This window comes from Delphinus delphis, chromosome 1 (assembly GCF_949987515.2).
Source record: "Delphinus delphis chromosome 1, mDelDel1.2, whole genome shotgun sequence".
NCBI classification, from domain to species: Eukaryota; Metazoa; Chordata; class Mammalia; order Artiodactyla; family Delphinidae; genus Delphinus; species Delphinus delphis.
Genome location: NC_082683.1, coordinates 112,240,552 through 112,255,827, shown reverse-complemented (window position 1 = coordinate 112,255,827; position 15,276 = coordinate 112,240,552). Strand labels below are relative to the sequence as shown.

Genomic DNA, 15,276 nt, shown 5'->3' with positions numbered 1-15,276 from the left:
TTGGGGCATGGAACCTGCCCCCTTTCCCAAATTGCTCCCTGCCTGCTGGATCCAGGCTGAGGCAGGCCCAAGATATTTAGATATCATAGTCCAGCCCTACAATTGGGGAAGAACTACTCTGGCTCAGGGGCCTACAAAAGCTTGGCAGACTAGAAGAGAGGGACCCAGCTCTTCCCCTCTCCTGGAAAATCACTGACCATATCCCCAAAGACAGAGGAAGCCAGAAAGAGAAGGTCCAGGGGTCAGCATGAAGAGTTCAGTGTGAGTGGTCACTGTGAGGGCCTGCTAGCCGTGGAAGGGCCCTGTCTCTCTGCTTTGACAATGGTCCCCTTGGACAAGTTCTCTTAGCTCTGGTGAGTAGACCAAGCTTCTCTAGCTCCTAGGCGGGGCTGGCTGGGCTGTGTGAGGGGAGAGGACCTTGTCCCTGAACTGGCTTGGGAGGGAACTTGGGTGAGAAGCCTTGTCCGCAGGACTCATGGCACCTTGCTAAGAGCGGCTAATTTAAGGCAGAGATGCTCTGAGTACGCTTTACGTGGTGCCGACTGTATCTCACGGTCTTCCAGGTGTCACCTTTCACTACCAGGCACTAATTTTGACCCTTGGGTAGAGAAGAAAGGGAGCCCTGGGCACACCATTTATCTTAGTAGGAGCTAAGGTTGGCATCAGACACCAGGCAAAGAGCGAGAATGCAGCTTACCCTTCCTTTCCCTCCCTGCTGAACGCTGGCTGTTTTCTGGAGGGCAGTACTGTCCTTTGACCAGCAGGGGTCACCCTTGCCTGAAGCCAGCTCCACAGTTTTGCCAAAGCACAGCCCCAAAGGGAAGCCAGTTTGGGTCTGGCCTGCGCCTAGGCTAACCGGAAGGGCTGGGCTGGGGGCAAGCACCAGGACTGGGCTGAGGCGGTGTTCCTCCCTGGTGCCTGTCACAGGCCACTGGGACCGGAGGGCAGTGGTGGCAATGTGTGTTTCAGGAACAAACTGCAGGCATCGGGATGTGTGGGCTCCCAGGAGCCCCGCTTGCTGCAGAGCCAAGAGGAACTGGACCCCTTTCTGGAACTGCAGCACCAAGGTGGCCAACCCTCCTGCGTGGTATGGATAGACAAATCCCCATGGAAGCTACCACCTTCCTCCCCCTCTCCTGCCCCTTTGCCTGTCCAGCCACCACTCTGTGCCTCTTCTGTTCTGCAAGCTGCTGGGTCTCCCTGTGTCCGGGCATCACTTTGACTCCATCTGATGGAATCTGAATCTGGTGTCTCTACTCCTCTGTCTGCTTTCCTGGGTCTGTATGCTCTGTCCCCCACTCTTGGTATCCTGCCTCTGTCTCTTTCTCTGAGACTCTCTGTGCCTTCCTTTCTGTGTCTGTGTCTCTGTGTTGATGTGGGTATCTCTATTCCTCTCTCATTAAAAGGCCCCTGCTCCCCTTGGTGTTATAACTACTTCTTTGTGTAGACCCCACATTTCTCAGATTTGGAGATGAACTTATTATTTGTAGGATGAAACTAGGCATCTGGTACCCTGAAACAGTAGTTCTCTAACAAGATAATCATAGGATTATCAAGTGAGAAAGGATATAGAGATTGCTCAGACTTCTGGCTGAAGGGAACATCACAGGGAAGATCTCAAGCCAGGACCCAGAGACCACTGAGGATACACGAAGCTTTCAGAGACATCACTGGGTTTGCCAGCTAAGAGTCCCTGAGTACAGTCAGCCCTCTGTATGCATAGGTTCTGCGTCCATGGATTCAACCAACCATGGACCAAAAACATTTGAAAAAAAATTCCAGAAATTTTCAAAAAGCAAAACTTGAATTTGCCTCATGCTGGCAAATATTTATATATTTATATAGCATTTACAACTATTTACATGGCATGTACATTACATTAGGTATTACAGTCAATCTAGAGATGGTTTAAAGTATATGGGAGGACGCACACAGGTTATATGCAAATTTCAGTATTATGCCATTTTATGTGAGGGACTTGAGCATCCTCAGCTTTTGGTATCCACAGGATCCTGGAATCAATCCCCCGTGGATAATGAGGGACAGCTGTACGTGGAACTGTCTCCAGCCCGTGACTTAAGGTTACCTCCCCTCCAGCACATCCTCTAACTGGCCAGGGGTACCCACCCGGCCTCATTGTTCAAGTGCCTGTGGTTTGGGAGAGAGGTTGAGAAGAGGGGGCTGTTACAGCCTGTCAGGGAAGCAGCAAAACCCATCTTCTCCCAGCTCCCACTTTTCTCCATTAGCATCTCTGTAGGTCTTCCCTCACATCTGATTCAATGTGGTACGGTAGAAAGAACAGGATTTGGGAGTCACACTGCTCCTAGTTGAACAATTTATTTCAGCTTTCTGAAAATCAGGATACTAAAAACTGTCTTTTAAAGTTGTGATTATTAGATGAAAAAAAAAAAGTGTTAAAGTGCCCAGTACAGAGGCTAGCACACAGGAGATAACGGTTTCTTTTTTCTCCTCTCCCCTCCATTCCTTTGTACTTCTCTCTCTCTCTTCCACCTCTCTCTTCTCCCTGCTTCCCCCTTCTTGGTATTGTATGTCTTCTTCTTTCCCCCCTTCTCTAGTGGTTTTTTGTTTCTTCTCTTTTTATGTCTTCCTGTTCTGATTCCTCTTCTCTCTTCACCTAATCTTTAAGCACTTCCCTTAAATTTCTCCTTGTCTGTATGTTTGGGGTTTTTTTGTATCTTCCTGCAGCAGCAAATAGGTATAAGTCTTCAGCAAAGTCCACAGACCAAAAGTCTGAGATTCATTAAACTAGACTGGGGCTTTCAGACTAGTTTGAAAGCCAAGCCAAGTCTAGCTCAAAATTTATTTTGTTTGGCCAGCATGGTGTTTACATTTTCCAAAATTCAGATGTCCTTAGATGGGAGCTGTACCCTCCAGTTTGCCAGAGTTGCTAGTACTCTCTATTGTATTTTTCCATTTGTCATAAATATAGTATTTTAAAATGAATGCCTAATCAATCACCCATCCATCTCCAGAACTAGAATATCACCAGTACATTTATCTTTATTTATGTCTTCCTCTCTTCTATTATTCCCTTGCCTTCCCACCAGAGGTAACCACTATCTTGAATTTTCTTAATCACTCATTTACTTTTTTTTAAATAGTTTTAACACAAAGCATTACCTAATGATGTATTATTTCTTTTTTGTTTGTTTCTGACTTTAAAAACAATGATGTTATATTGTACAGAATTTTCTATAACTTGCATTTTCACTCAGCATTCTGTTTCTAATTTTTATCCATGTGTTACAAATAGTTATAGGTAATTATTTTCATTCCAATCTTCTGTTGATGGACATTTGGATAATTTCCATTCTTTACTATTATGAAGAGTGTCATTATGAACATCCTTTTATCCATCTTCCAGTGCTCATTTGCAAGAATTTCTCTGGGGTATATACCTTGGAGTAGAACTGTTGGGTCATAGTGTACACAGATGTTCATTTTTATAAGTTAATGGCAAACTGTTTCCACCCACATCAGCAGTATATAAGAGTTCTCATTGATCCACATGCTTTCCAACACTTGGAGTCATCAGATTTCTTAATTTTGCCAATCTAGTCGTTATAAATCTCATTGTGGTTTTAATTTGAATTATCCTTATTACAAATGGAATTGAGCAATTTTTATATGTGTCTTGGTCATTTGTGTTTCCTCTTCTGTGAAATTCCTCTTCATGTCTTTTGCCCACTTTTCTATTGGATTCTTTGAGGGTTTTTACTTTATTGTTTTGAACGTGTTCTTTACATATTCTGAATACTAATCCTTTGTGGTTATATGTGTTGCAATGATCTTTTCTCAAAGACTGAGAAAAGTGGTTTGTCTTTTCCTTCTCCTATGGTGCCTTTAAAGAAACAGAGTTTCTTAATTTAAAAAGAGCATATTTATTGAAGTATAACATACATGCAAAACATGTATTAAAAAAAACTTTTGAGATTTTAGTTGGAGTTGCATTGACTCTAAAGATTAATTTAGGGAAAGTGGACATCTTTACAGTATTGCTTCTTCCTACCCATCCATGAAAGTAGTATACTTCTTCATTTAATGTCTTTTAATAAAGTTTTATCAATTTTTTTCCATACAGAGTTTGTAGATATATATTAGATGTATTCTTAGGTATATTATACTTTTTTGTCAAGATTTTAAATTAAAATTTTTATTGAAGTATAGTTGATTTACAATGTTTCAGGTGTACAGCAAAGAGATTCAGTTATAGGTATATATAGATAGATAGATATGTATTCTTTTTCAGATTCTTGTCTATTATAAGTTATTACTGTCAAGATTTTAATTTTAGTCATTCTGGTGGATGTTTTAGAATTGTCTCATTTTGGTTTTAATTTTCATGTCCCTGTTGAAAAATTTTATTGAGCACCTTTTCATATTCTCATTGACCATCTGAATATCTTCTTTGGTGAACTGTCTGTTCAAGTCTTTTGCTCAATTTTTAAAACAGCTTGTCTTGTTCTTATTGATTTGTAAGAGTTCTCTATATATTCTGGATCTGAGTCCTCTGTCAGATATATGTATTGCGAGTATCTTCTTCAGTCTTTGACTTGCATTTTTACTTTAATAGTGTATTTTAATAAGCATGAGTTTTTAATTTAGATGAAGTCCAGTTTATCAATTATTTTAATGGTTAGTGCTTTTGGTGATGTTTAAGAAATCTTGCCTACCCCAAGAACGTGAAGATTTTTCTTCGATATTTTCTTCTAGAAGCTTTATAGTTTTAGCTTTCATATTTAGGTCTGTGATTTATCTAGGTTCTTGTGTACGGGAGAAATCAAGGTTTTGGTTTTTTCCCTATGTAAATATCCAGTTGCTTCATTAAAAAACTTACTTTCCCCATTGAATTGCTGTGGTGACTTTGTTGAAAATCAAGTGACTATATTTGTGTGAGTCTATTGCTGGGGACTGTTCTCTGTTCCATTGATCTATTTGTCTATTCTTTTTTTTTTTGCGGTACGCGGGCCTCTCACTGTTGTGGCCTCTCCCGTTGCGGAGCACAGGCTCCGGACTCACAGGCTCAGAGGCCATGGCTCACGGGCCTAGCCGCTCCGCAGCATGTGGGATCTTCCCGGACCGGGGCACGAACCCATGTCCCCTGCATTGGCAGGCGGACTCCCAACCACTGCGCCACCAGGGAAGCCCTATTTGTCTATTCTTATGCCAGTATCACATTATCTTAATTAATGTGGCTTTATTGTAAGTCTTAAAAATGTAATAGTGTAAGTCCTCCTACTTTATTATTTTTCTTTAAGATTATCTTGGCTATTCTAGGTTCTTTGCACTTCTATGTGAATTTTATTTTATTTTAAATAATAAAAATATTTATTTATTTGGCCGCATCAGGTCTTAGTTGCAGCACATGGGATCTTCATCGCAGCGTGCAGGGTTCTCCAGTTGTGGTGCACGGGCTCCAGAGTGCACGGGCTCAGTAGTTGCGGTGCGCAGGCTTAGTTGCCCTGCAGCATGTGGGATCTTAGTTCCCCAACCAGGGATCAAACCCGCGTCCCCTGCATTGGAAGGCAGATTCTTAACCACTGGGCCACCAGGGAAGTCTCTGCACTTCTATGTGAATTTTAGAATCAGCTTATCAATTTCTAAAAATGAAAAATTCTGCTGAATTTTGACTGAGGTTGTACTGAATTCAAAGATTAATTTAGGAGGGAAGAGAAATGGGAACATATGTATATGTATAACTGATTCACTTTGTTATAAAGCAGAAACTAACACACCATTGTAAAGCAATTATACTCCAATAAAGATGTTAAGAAAAAACAAATAAAAAATGAAAATATTTGGTGGATGAATAAAAAAAAGATTAATTTAGGAAAAATTGACTTCTTTCTGATATTGAGTCTTCTTATCCATGAAAAATAATATCTCTACCTTGTTAGGCTTTCTAAAAAAATATGTCTTTTAACAAAGTATTTGTTTCCTTCATACAGGTCTTGTCAATCTTTATTAGATTTATTTCTATGTGCCTTATATATTTTGTTGCTATTATAAATGCTTTCTTATATTTAAATTACATTAATTACATTTTATAATTATTTTTGGTTTATAGAAATGCAATTTAATTAATTATAGTTATTTACCTTGTTAAACTCTTTTTTTCAGTTATAACAATTTATCTGTGGATTTTTTTGGCTTTTCTAAGTAGACAATTATGTCATCTTTATTTTTTTTTTAATTTTATTTATTTATTTTTATTTTTGGCTGCGTTGGGTCTTCGTAGCTGCGCGCGGGCTTTCTCGAGTTGCGGCGAGTGGGGGCTACTCTTCCTTGTGGTGCGCAGGCTTCTCATTGTGGTGGCTTCTCTTGTGAAGCACAGGCTCTAGGCACACGGGCTTCAGTAGTTGTGGCACGTGGGGTCAGTAGTTGTGGCTCACGGGCTCTAGAGCACAGGCTTAGTCACTGTGGTGCACAAGCTTAGTGGCTCCACGGCATGTGGGATCTTCCCGTGTCACCCTGCATTGGCAGGCGGATTCTTAACCACCACGCCACCAGGGAAGCCCATATGTCATCTTTAAATGAATTTTGCTTTCTTCTTTTTCAATATTTATTTCTTTCATTTCTTTTTCTTGCCCTACTGTGTGTGCTTGGCTGGGGCTCTATTGCAGTGCTGAACAGAAATGGTGATAATGGCTATCCTTGTCTTGTTTCTGATTTTAGAGGGAGTGTATCTTATGTTTCACCATTGAAATCGATTTTTGGCTGTAAGGTTTTAAAAGATACTCTATCCAGTTAAGGAAGATTCTTTCCATTTGTAACTGCCAGGTCTTTGGTTTTACAATGAGTGAGTGTTGGATTTTATCCTATGGTTTTTTTACTTTTACTGAGTTGGTTATGTTTTTTTCTCCTTTAATATGTCATTGAGGTAAATTACATTTAAAGATTTTCCTCATCTTAAACCACCCTTATATTTTTAGGATAAGTCTGACTTTTTCATGATGATTGATTATCTTTTTTACACACTGCTGGATTTATTTGTGGCATCAATTATCTATTGCTGCGTAAAAGATCAACCCCAAACTTAGTGGCTTAAAACAACCACCTTTTTTTCCCCCTCCACAGTTTTATGGGTGGTTAATTTGGACTGAGCTCAGCTGGGTATTCTTCTGCTGGCTCCACCTGGACTCACTTATGTGGCTGTAGTTGTCTGGTGGCTGAATAGGGCTGATGGTCAAGGACAGCCGTATTCATGCCTGTGGGTTGGCAGGTTGCCCATTGTGATACTTTGGTTCTTATCCACATGGCTTCTCCAGAAGGCTTAGGCTTGGGCTTGTTCACATGGCAATAGCATTCCAAGTGGGCATGAGTGGAAGCTTTAAGTTTTCCTGAGGTGTAGGCTCAAAAATCACATCATGCTACTTCTGCCACATTCTATTCATCGTAGTAAGTCACAGGCCAGCCTGTGACTGAGTGAAGAAATAGACTCCTTCTTGATGGTAGGAGCTGCAAATAATTTGTGGCTATTTAAAATCTATTACAGTTTGCTAATATTTTGTTTGGAATTTTTGTACTTTTCATAAGAGAGATTGGGCCATAATTTTCCTTTGTCATATGGTCTGTGTGTAGTTTAAGAATCAAGGTTATACTTGCCTTATAGAAAGAGTTGGAAAGCTTTTGTTTTTGTTTTCTATTCTTTGGAAGATTTTGTATAAGATTTCAGTGATCTATTCCTTGAAAGCTCTGCTCCTTGACTATAAAACTGTTTTGGCCTGGTGTGGTTTGTTTTGTTTATAGAAAGATTAACTACTGATTCCATTTCTTTAATAGGACCATTCAGACTTTCTATTTCTTCTAGATTCAGTTTTGGTAAGTTATAGATATTTTGTTTGTTTTTTTAAAGAATTTGTCTATTTTGTTTGCATTTTCAAAATTACTGGCATTCAGTTGTAGATAGCATTATCTTTCTAGTCACTACTGTTTCTGTAGTTAGGTCCACCCTTTCATTCTACTTTTATTTGTGCATCACCCTTATCAAAGGTTTGTCTATTTTATTTGCCTGTTACTAAAATCAACTCTTGGCTTTATTGATCCTATTTCATTTGTTACTACTTCATTGATTTCTGCTTTTATCATATCCTTTCTTCTATTTACTTTGGGTTTGTTTTGTTGTTCTTTTTCTAACCTTTTAAGCCGGCATAGCTCATGAATTTTCAGTTTAAAAAATTTTCAGTTAAGCATTTTAAATCGACAAATTATCCTTGAGATACATTTTGGCCATCTCCCACCAGTTTTTTTGAGTAGTATTTTCATTATTGTTGTTATAAAATACCTTTAAATTCCCATAATGATTTCTTCTCTGACCAGTAAGTTTATTTAGAAGGGTGTTTTAAAATTTCTAAATCTGGGGCTTCCCTAGTGGTGCAGTGGTTGAGTCCGCCTGCCAATGCAGGGGACACGGGTTCGTGCTCCGGTCACGGAAGATCCCACGTGCTGCGGAGTGGCTGGGCCCCTGAGCCATGGCCGCTGAGCCTGAGCGTCCGGAGCCTGTGCTCTACAACGCGAGAGGCCACAGCGGTGAGGCCCGCGTACTGCAAAAAAAAAATGGAGATTTGTTTAAAACTTAAAAAAAAATTGAAATATAACATAGATACAGAGAAGTATATAAAACTTACATGTACAACGTAATGCACAATTAGGAAGCAAACAACCATGTAACTACTCCAGGTTAAAAAAAAAATAGAGTACCACCGAAACCCAGAAGCCCCCCCGTGTCCCTCCCCATTCATAACCCTCTCCCTCCTGGCAGGGAGGACCACTTTCTTGACTTTTGAGATCGATTTTCCCTATAGATTTACCACCTTTATGTGTATGTCTAAACAATATCAATTAGTTTTGCCTGTTTTAAACTTTATATGAATGTAACCACAAAGTATGTAAATCTTTTGTGTCTTCGTTCTTTCATGAGATTCATCCATATTGTTGGCTGAACTGTAGTTTGTTCATTTTTAATGTTGAATAATGCTTCTATTTATAAATATACCACAGGTTCTTTATCCAAGCTACTGAAAAGGGATTTCCGGGTTGTTTCCTATGATCTCTCTGATGGAGGTTACCTGAAACATGTTACATTTTGCCTTATGGACTGATATGTAGCCAGTTATTGTAATGCTCCATGTAGGCTTGAGAACAAAAAGGTGATTTTCGAAAGATTGGGTGTGGGGTTTATGAATATTTCTAATCCCTATTGTTTTAAACCCAGACTGCCCCAGTTTTCGTGTGTGTGTGTTTGTTTTTTCATTACCTGCCTGACCTCTATATATTGAGTTTTTCATCTCTGGAAATGATTCAGGGTAAATCTTTTCTAAGGTATTTTCTATATTAAGGCAGCCAGGGTTTGAGTTGCAACAGAGTGATGACTGCTAAATAGCAGGAATAACTTCTCAACTATTTCAAGTGGAATGTTCCAGATATGGGTAGTGGGGAGGGGTAGAAGGCCTGAAGGCCTTGAAGAAGGGCTTTGCTGTGGGAAAGTGAAGAGCCTTGGGGCGGGGGGGGGAAGATGGATGAAGCCTGACCTTTGCATGAGGATTCTTAACACGATTCTAGGGTCAGCGTTCCTGTCACCCATCTGCTGGCCTTTTGGACCACTCGCCCACTGGCATGCTTTCCAAGTCTGTATCCATGAGTGGCATCAATTACTTCTTGGGCTGCTCAGATCCAGCTGGTGAGTAAAAGTGGGGAGCAAAGCAGTGGTGGCCCCTTCCTCTGCCTGTCTCACCCCACTCCTCAGAGCCAGCTGTTTAGGATCCAGATGTCCTGCATTATGTTTAACCACACACCCTTGGAAACCCCAAAATGCCTTTATTCAAGTGAGAGATCTGAATTCAGGACTTTGGTATTCTGAGGCTCTCCTTCCAATGAAGGAGGACATAGGACAGAGAGGCTCTCTAGCTTCCCCTGTCACCAGAGATGGAGGACAGTTATCCACAATGTACCTTGTCATCAAGAAGAGGCATTGGGAGCTCAGAGTGAATCTTCTGCCCTCGCCATTCACTGAAAAGGAACTGAGACATTGGCCTCTCAGCCCCCTATCCACACAACGCCGGTGCTCTGTTACCCTGGCTCCTAAGTTCTTCAGCTCTGCTCTGCTCAGACGCCTCCCTCCTTCCCTACTCCCCAGTGCCCGCCCTCAGGAATGGCGTCACAAGCACCTGCAGCTTGGGAACCTGATCCAGGTGGAGGGGGTGGGGGAGGCAGCCCTGAGCGCCTTTGTCTGACTTTAGCTGGACACCTCACGTCTCCTTTTGTGTTGGCAGGGAATTTGTCCCAGTCCTCTGCTGCTGACCTCAGCAAAAGGTGAGTTTGGGGGACACAGAGCCCTTCAAAGCCCTAGATGGGGGAGGGACAATGGGACTAGGCCATGGGTTTTGTAGCCCCAAGGGTCTCTGTTTCCTGAAACATTGTTCCCCTTAACGTTTCTTATGAAAGACCTCCAAATATCCTTCTACCTGCGCTGCATAGAATTCCCCTTCTTCTCATTGGCTGGGGAAGGCTAAGAAGTTTCCCGGTAGCTCCATGGGATGAAGAAGAAATCAGGGAAAGAAAAGGAGTATATAGACCCCAGAGTGTCTGTTAAATAAGAGAGTGGAGGTTGACTGCTGTTGTCAGTGTCAGAAAAGTGAGCAGGCAGATTCGCTGCTGCACAATCTTAGGGACAGACGGTGACCAAGGACCATGGACCAGCTTTGGATAGCTGAGATAATCGACCAATGGGGAGTGGCCCTAAGGAGAGCTGGGCACGGGCTGTAGCGCCCCAAGGGGAGAGGGCAGGGGCTGAAGGCATATTGTTCAGGAATCGAGGTGGAGGCTGGGAGATTTACATAGTATCTATGTAAATAAGCATGCAAAATCAGCACCTGTTTATTTGGCTCCTACAGCTGAAGCCTGATTAGAGTGGGTTAGCCCTCTAAGACAGTGTGGGTGTGTGAGCGAGTAATGGGCCCTTTAAGATATCAAGCTCTGATTTGTGGTCCTGAAAATCTCTAGCTGACACATCCTCCTGGCTCTGGGTTTGGGATTAGCTCATGGGATGGGGCTGATGAAATCCCAGGAAATTCAGTCCTTATTGGCGTTAGGCCCAGAGGCCCTTTCCAAACAGCAGGGAGGGTCGTACACAGGACTTTTGTTTTGTGAGGGGAAAATGTGCCCTTGGAGAGCCCCCCTCCCCGTATCATTTCCGTTGGGAAGCAGCATGAAAGAGGAGATTGGGCCTGGATTAGGTAGGAAGGGGGAGTCTGTATTTATCTGGGAGGAGCCTGGAGTTTTCCTCATAAATAGAAGGGCCTGGGAAACTGTAGTGACCATATCTAGGAAATCCAAGGAGGTAGGGGAGTGGGGGCCTCTTTCTCCTGAGTCCTTCCTCTCTCTTCCTCACCCTTCTCTGTCTTTCCCCCGTATCTCCCCATTCTCTCTCCCCTGGTCATGGCACTTCATCCACCGTACCTCTGGGAGTATCTTGTTGTTCTTTTCCAGCTCCAGCTCCATCTCTTCACCTCTTCTTTTTCTCTCTGCAGCTGTAGCCAACTGGAAGGGGGCTCAGGCACCTGGGCAGGCTCCTCCCTGAGACGGACCCTCAGCTTCATCTTGGGCATGACCGGAAAGGCCAAGGTAGGAGTTGGGGAAGCAGGAGGCCCAGGACCCACTGCCCTCCCCAGTTCCCTTCCCCTCCCCCTCACCATCTGCTCCCCTCCCCAGCTTCCGCTGGTAGGCAGAGACTCAGGGCAATGGTTCAAGTTTGAAGGGAACATGGTATATCTCCCAGTCTCCCTCCTTCTGTCCCAGTAAATCACCTTTCCTCTGCTTTCCCTATGTCTCCAGCTTAGCAGCCAGCTGTGGACAGCTGGAAGGGGAGATGGGCCAGGAGCCTCAGAAGCTGGGGAGTGGCCTAGCCCTCCCTCTCTGGAGGCCCCACATAGCTGAGAGGTGGGCAGCCGAAATCTTAACCATCGGGCATAATAATCATAATAATTACAGCAGTACTTTTTACTTCTTCAGAGAGTATTCGGGTTTGCAAAGTGCTTTTACACTCATAATTTTATGGGTGGATACGGCAGCTGAAGGAGTTGAAATGAGACCGTAGGCAGAGTGGAAGCCAGGAAAGTGTATGATTGTGGAAGCGCATACACACCGTACCAGTGGGGCCACGTGCAGTTCCGACCCCAGGAAGGTGAAGGCACGTTGCTCTCTTCCTTATTACCAACACCCCGGCTCTGGTGAAACTAGGAGCTCTGCCTGCTGCTTGAATTCATTTCCACTCTCTTCATTTACTGGCAGAATGAGCCACTCCCCCCTTTTCCTCTCCTGGCTTCCCCAAGTATGCATGTACTTTCCCACCGGGGCGGCTCCTGAACATTGAGAGAAACCCCAGACAAGACATCATCAGATTCACCTCGAAGCACCACGGGATCCTCACCCAGTAAGGTTGCCTGGGCTCCTCCTGGCCCCGCCGGCAATGCCAGCGCTCTCTTCTCTGCCAGCCTTTCAGCCAGGATTCTCCTTCCTCTGGGTGGGCAGGGAGGGCAGAAACAAAACCAGGTTCTCAACTCCTTCTCATTGCAGGCCGCAGGCAGGGAGCTGAAGCGTGAGATCAGGCAGTCTGAGAGCAGGGCGAGGTGGGCACAGTGAGACTTCTTTTCTGCCGTGGGGGGGAGCAGAGCTCTCTACAAAGAGAACAAAGCCAACACCCAGACCTTGGGTCTGAGTCCCTCTCCCCACAGCCTCTCTGTTCAGGGTAGGAGAGTCTGACAGCAGAATCACCCTCTTTTCCTGCAGTGGGAATGGTAGAGGAAGTCGGTGCTGTCTAGGGGCCATCCAGATCCCAGTTGGTCTGCATTTGCCCGCCCTTGGCCTGGCAGTTTGGTGAGGGGATGAAGGAGAAAGTGGGCAGAGACTGAAGCCCAGACAGCCAGCAGGAAAGAGCTAAGCATCGTCAGGACATTGTCCCAGTCGACTGCCTTTCCTTGCTAGGACTCTCGTTCTGTCTTCCTGTTTCCCTCTCTGTCATCTCCTGGTCCATCTTGCTTCCACCCTCATGAATGTGTGTGCTTGCATCACTAAATCTCTTCTTCCCCCTCCTCCCAGCTCAGGATAGGGGCCATAAGCAGGTAAACACCAGGGGTGGGGGTGAAGCGAAGCTCAGTCAAGCAGTGAGAGAAGGAAGTAGCTTATTCCTTCCTATTTGACTAGCATTGTAGAATTGACAAAACACTTTTCCAGAGGTCATCTCATTTAATTCTTATAACACTCTGGCAAAGATAAATATTTTAATCTCTGTGTTTTGTTTTGTTTTTGAAGCTCTTACTTACATTTGTTATTATTTTTAAAATTAATTAACTTATTTATTTATTTTTGGCTGCGTTGGGTCTTCTTGGCCGTGCGCGGCTTTCTCTAGTCGTGGCGAGCGGGGGCTACTCTTCGTTGAGGTGTGCAGGCTTCTCATTGCAGTGGCTTCTCTTGTTGCAGAGCATGGCCTCTAGGTGTGCGGGCTTCAGTAGCTATGGCTCGCAGGCTTCAGAGCACAGGCTCAGTAGTTGTAGTGCACGGGCTTAGTTGTTCCGCGGTATGTGGGATCTTCCCGGACCAGGGCTCGAACCCGTGTCCCCTGCATTGGCAGGCAGATCTTAACCACTGCACCACCAGGGAAGCCCCTTAATCTCTGTTTCATAGACAAGATAACTTAGAGCCTAGGTTACTCTCCCGAGATCCCACAGTTAGCAAAAGGTGGAGCTGTATTACAAACCTAGAGCTTTGACTATACGCTGTTGTCTCTGCTTCTGTCAGTAAACCTACGTGATAGTTTATCCCCTCTCTTCGCTTCTTCCACCATTTCTGATGGATGGCCATTGGAGTCAATAATGCCTTAATCATCCCCTCCCAGAATACACAAGGTCCAAAGTAATAAGAAGAAAAGTAAACCTCCTCCTGGGAACTGTAGGACTTGGGCCCAGGTATCCCTGTGGCTTTCTCTGCTCACCTACTGGCCAAGACCCTGACAACCAGGTTCTTCCCTGGGATGGCCTCCCTACCCGTGAAATGTGGGGGACATATCTGTTAAGTTAAATGAGCTAAAGAAAGTGGTGGCTACTTTTAGATTCTGGCAGAAATCAGGGTTGGCTTTTGTTTTTGTGTATCTAAAAAAATAATTTCTGAAAATCTGGGCAGCATCACTGGATAGGAGGAGCAGGGATTGGGATAAAAATGGTTTGGAAGAAGGGGCAGGGGATGCCAAGGAGAAAGGAAAAGGGTTCACTGTTCCAGAGGATACAGAAAATGGAAATTAAGTCAAGCTGCAGGCCTAGCTCACTAAAAGCACATGTGTTCTTAAAGGTAGACCGGTTTCCTTTACCCACCCCGCAAGTCCCCTTCCTTACTACTCATCTCTTAAGAGGAAGGAGAGGGCATAGGGTGAGAGGCAGGGTAACAAAGAGCAGATGGGTGAAAAGTATATTGAAGATTGGGGTAGGAGACAGAAGAGGGTTGGAAGATTAAGTCCTGTCCTTTCATAGAGACCATCTACGTTGAGTTTGGGGATTGAGATCCTTCACATAACTCTGGGATTCAGGCCCTGGGTTTATTGGGTATCCAGACTGGAGTTTGGCCCTTTAAGATTCCATCCTTAGCTTGAAACACCCTCCCACCCCAGGCCTGGGAGAAAAGCGGAGGTCTCAGCCTACCCCTTGTCTCAGGGCCCCTAGTGGGTGGAGCCGTGAGGCCAGGATTCTGGCTTCTGGCAGTCTGTTTTTAAATTTAGTACATTCCTCAGCCCTGGCTGCCCACTGGGGGGAGGTAAGTCTGGGGTTCTGGGCCCAGGAGCCTCAAGACTGCTGGTTTGGGGGAGTTCCTAGGGCCTTCCTGTAGGTCTCCCCTGCAGGTACAAGCCTGGAGGAGTCAGCCTCCCTCATGGCCCAGGGAAAGTCCTCTCTGCTTTCTAATTTCCATCCAGCCTAGAACTGGGCATGGTTATTTTCTCTCCTTTTTTTCTGGTCTTTGCTATATAAGGATCCTAAATAGGGGAATGGGTGAAGAAGGAGGTGAAGGAGTTGCTAGGCAGGCGGGGAAGCCAGAGGAGCAGTGTGGTGGTGAGGAGCCCAACTAGCTCAGCCCAGTGGTCAGGCAGTGGAGCCCAAAATAGTGGCAGAGGCTAAAATTGGCACCTACAAGAGTGCTGAGCTGGGCTTGAAACCTGCAGCCAGGCCCTGCTGCTGAACCCGGGCAGGGAGCCGCTGGGTCTAGGTTGGGCCT

The 15,276-nt window shown here is 44.3% G+C and overlaps 1 protein-coding gene and 1 long non-coding RNA gene across 4 annotated transcripts in view; one reads left to right on the top strand and one right to left on the bottom strand.

Annotated features, from left to right (window-relative positions):
* LOC132437966 (uncharacterized) overlaps positions 1-11,851 on the bottom strand; it is a 30,752-nt gene extending 18,901 nt beyond the window's left edge. For 2 of the 3 annotated variants that reach the window (XR_011246723.1, XR_011246722.1), the window contains exons 1-2: positions 11,826-11,851; positions 11,479-11,618 (exon numbers count right to left, since the gene is read on the bottom strand). This is a non-coding gene — a long non-coding RNA (uncharacterized lncRNA). Of the gene's footprint in view, positions 1-9,971; positions 10,041-11,478; positions 11,619-11,825 lie in introns of all 3 variants that reach the window. The other variant, XR_011246721.1, reaches the window with a different exon arrangement.
* The window catches only part of ARHGEF2 (Rho/Rac guanine nucleotide exchange factor 2), a 32,858-nt gene continuing 27,227 nt past the window's right edge, over positions 9,646-15,276 (top strand). The window contains exons 1-3 of the mRNA XM_060031597.1: positions 9,646-9,700; positions 10,293-10,332; positions 11,550-11,643. Coding sequence (XP_059887580.1) covers positions 9,658-9,700; positions 10,293-10,332; positions 11,550-11,643 — 177 coding nt within the window. The 5' untranslated portion in view covers positions 9,646-9,657. The remainder of the gene's footprint in view (positions 9,701-10,292; positions 10,333-11,549; positions 11,644-15,276) is intronic.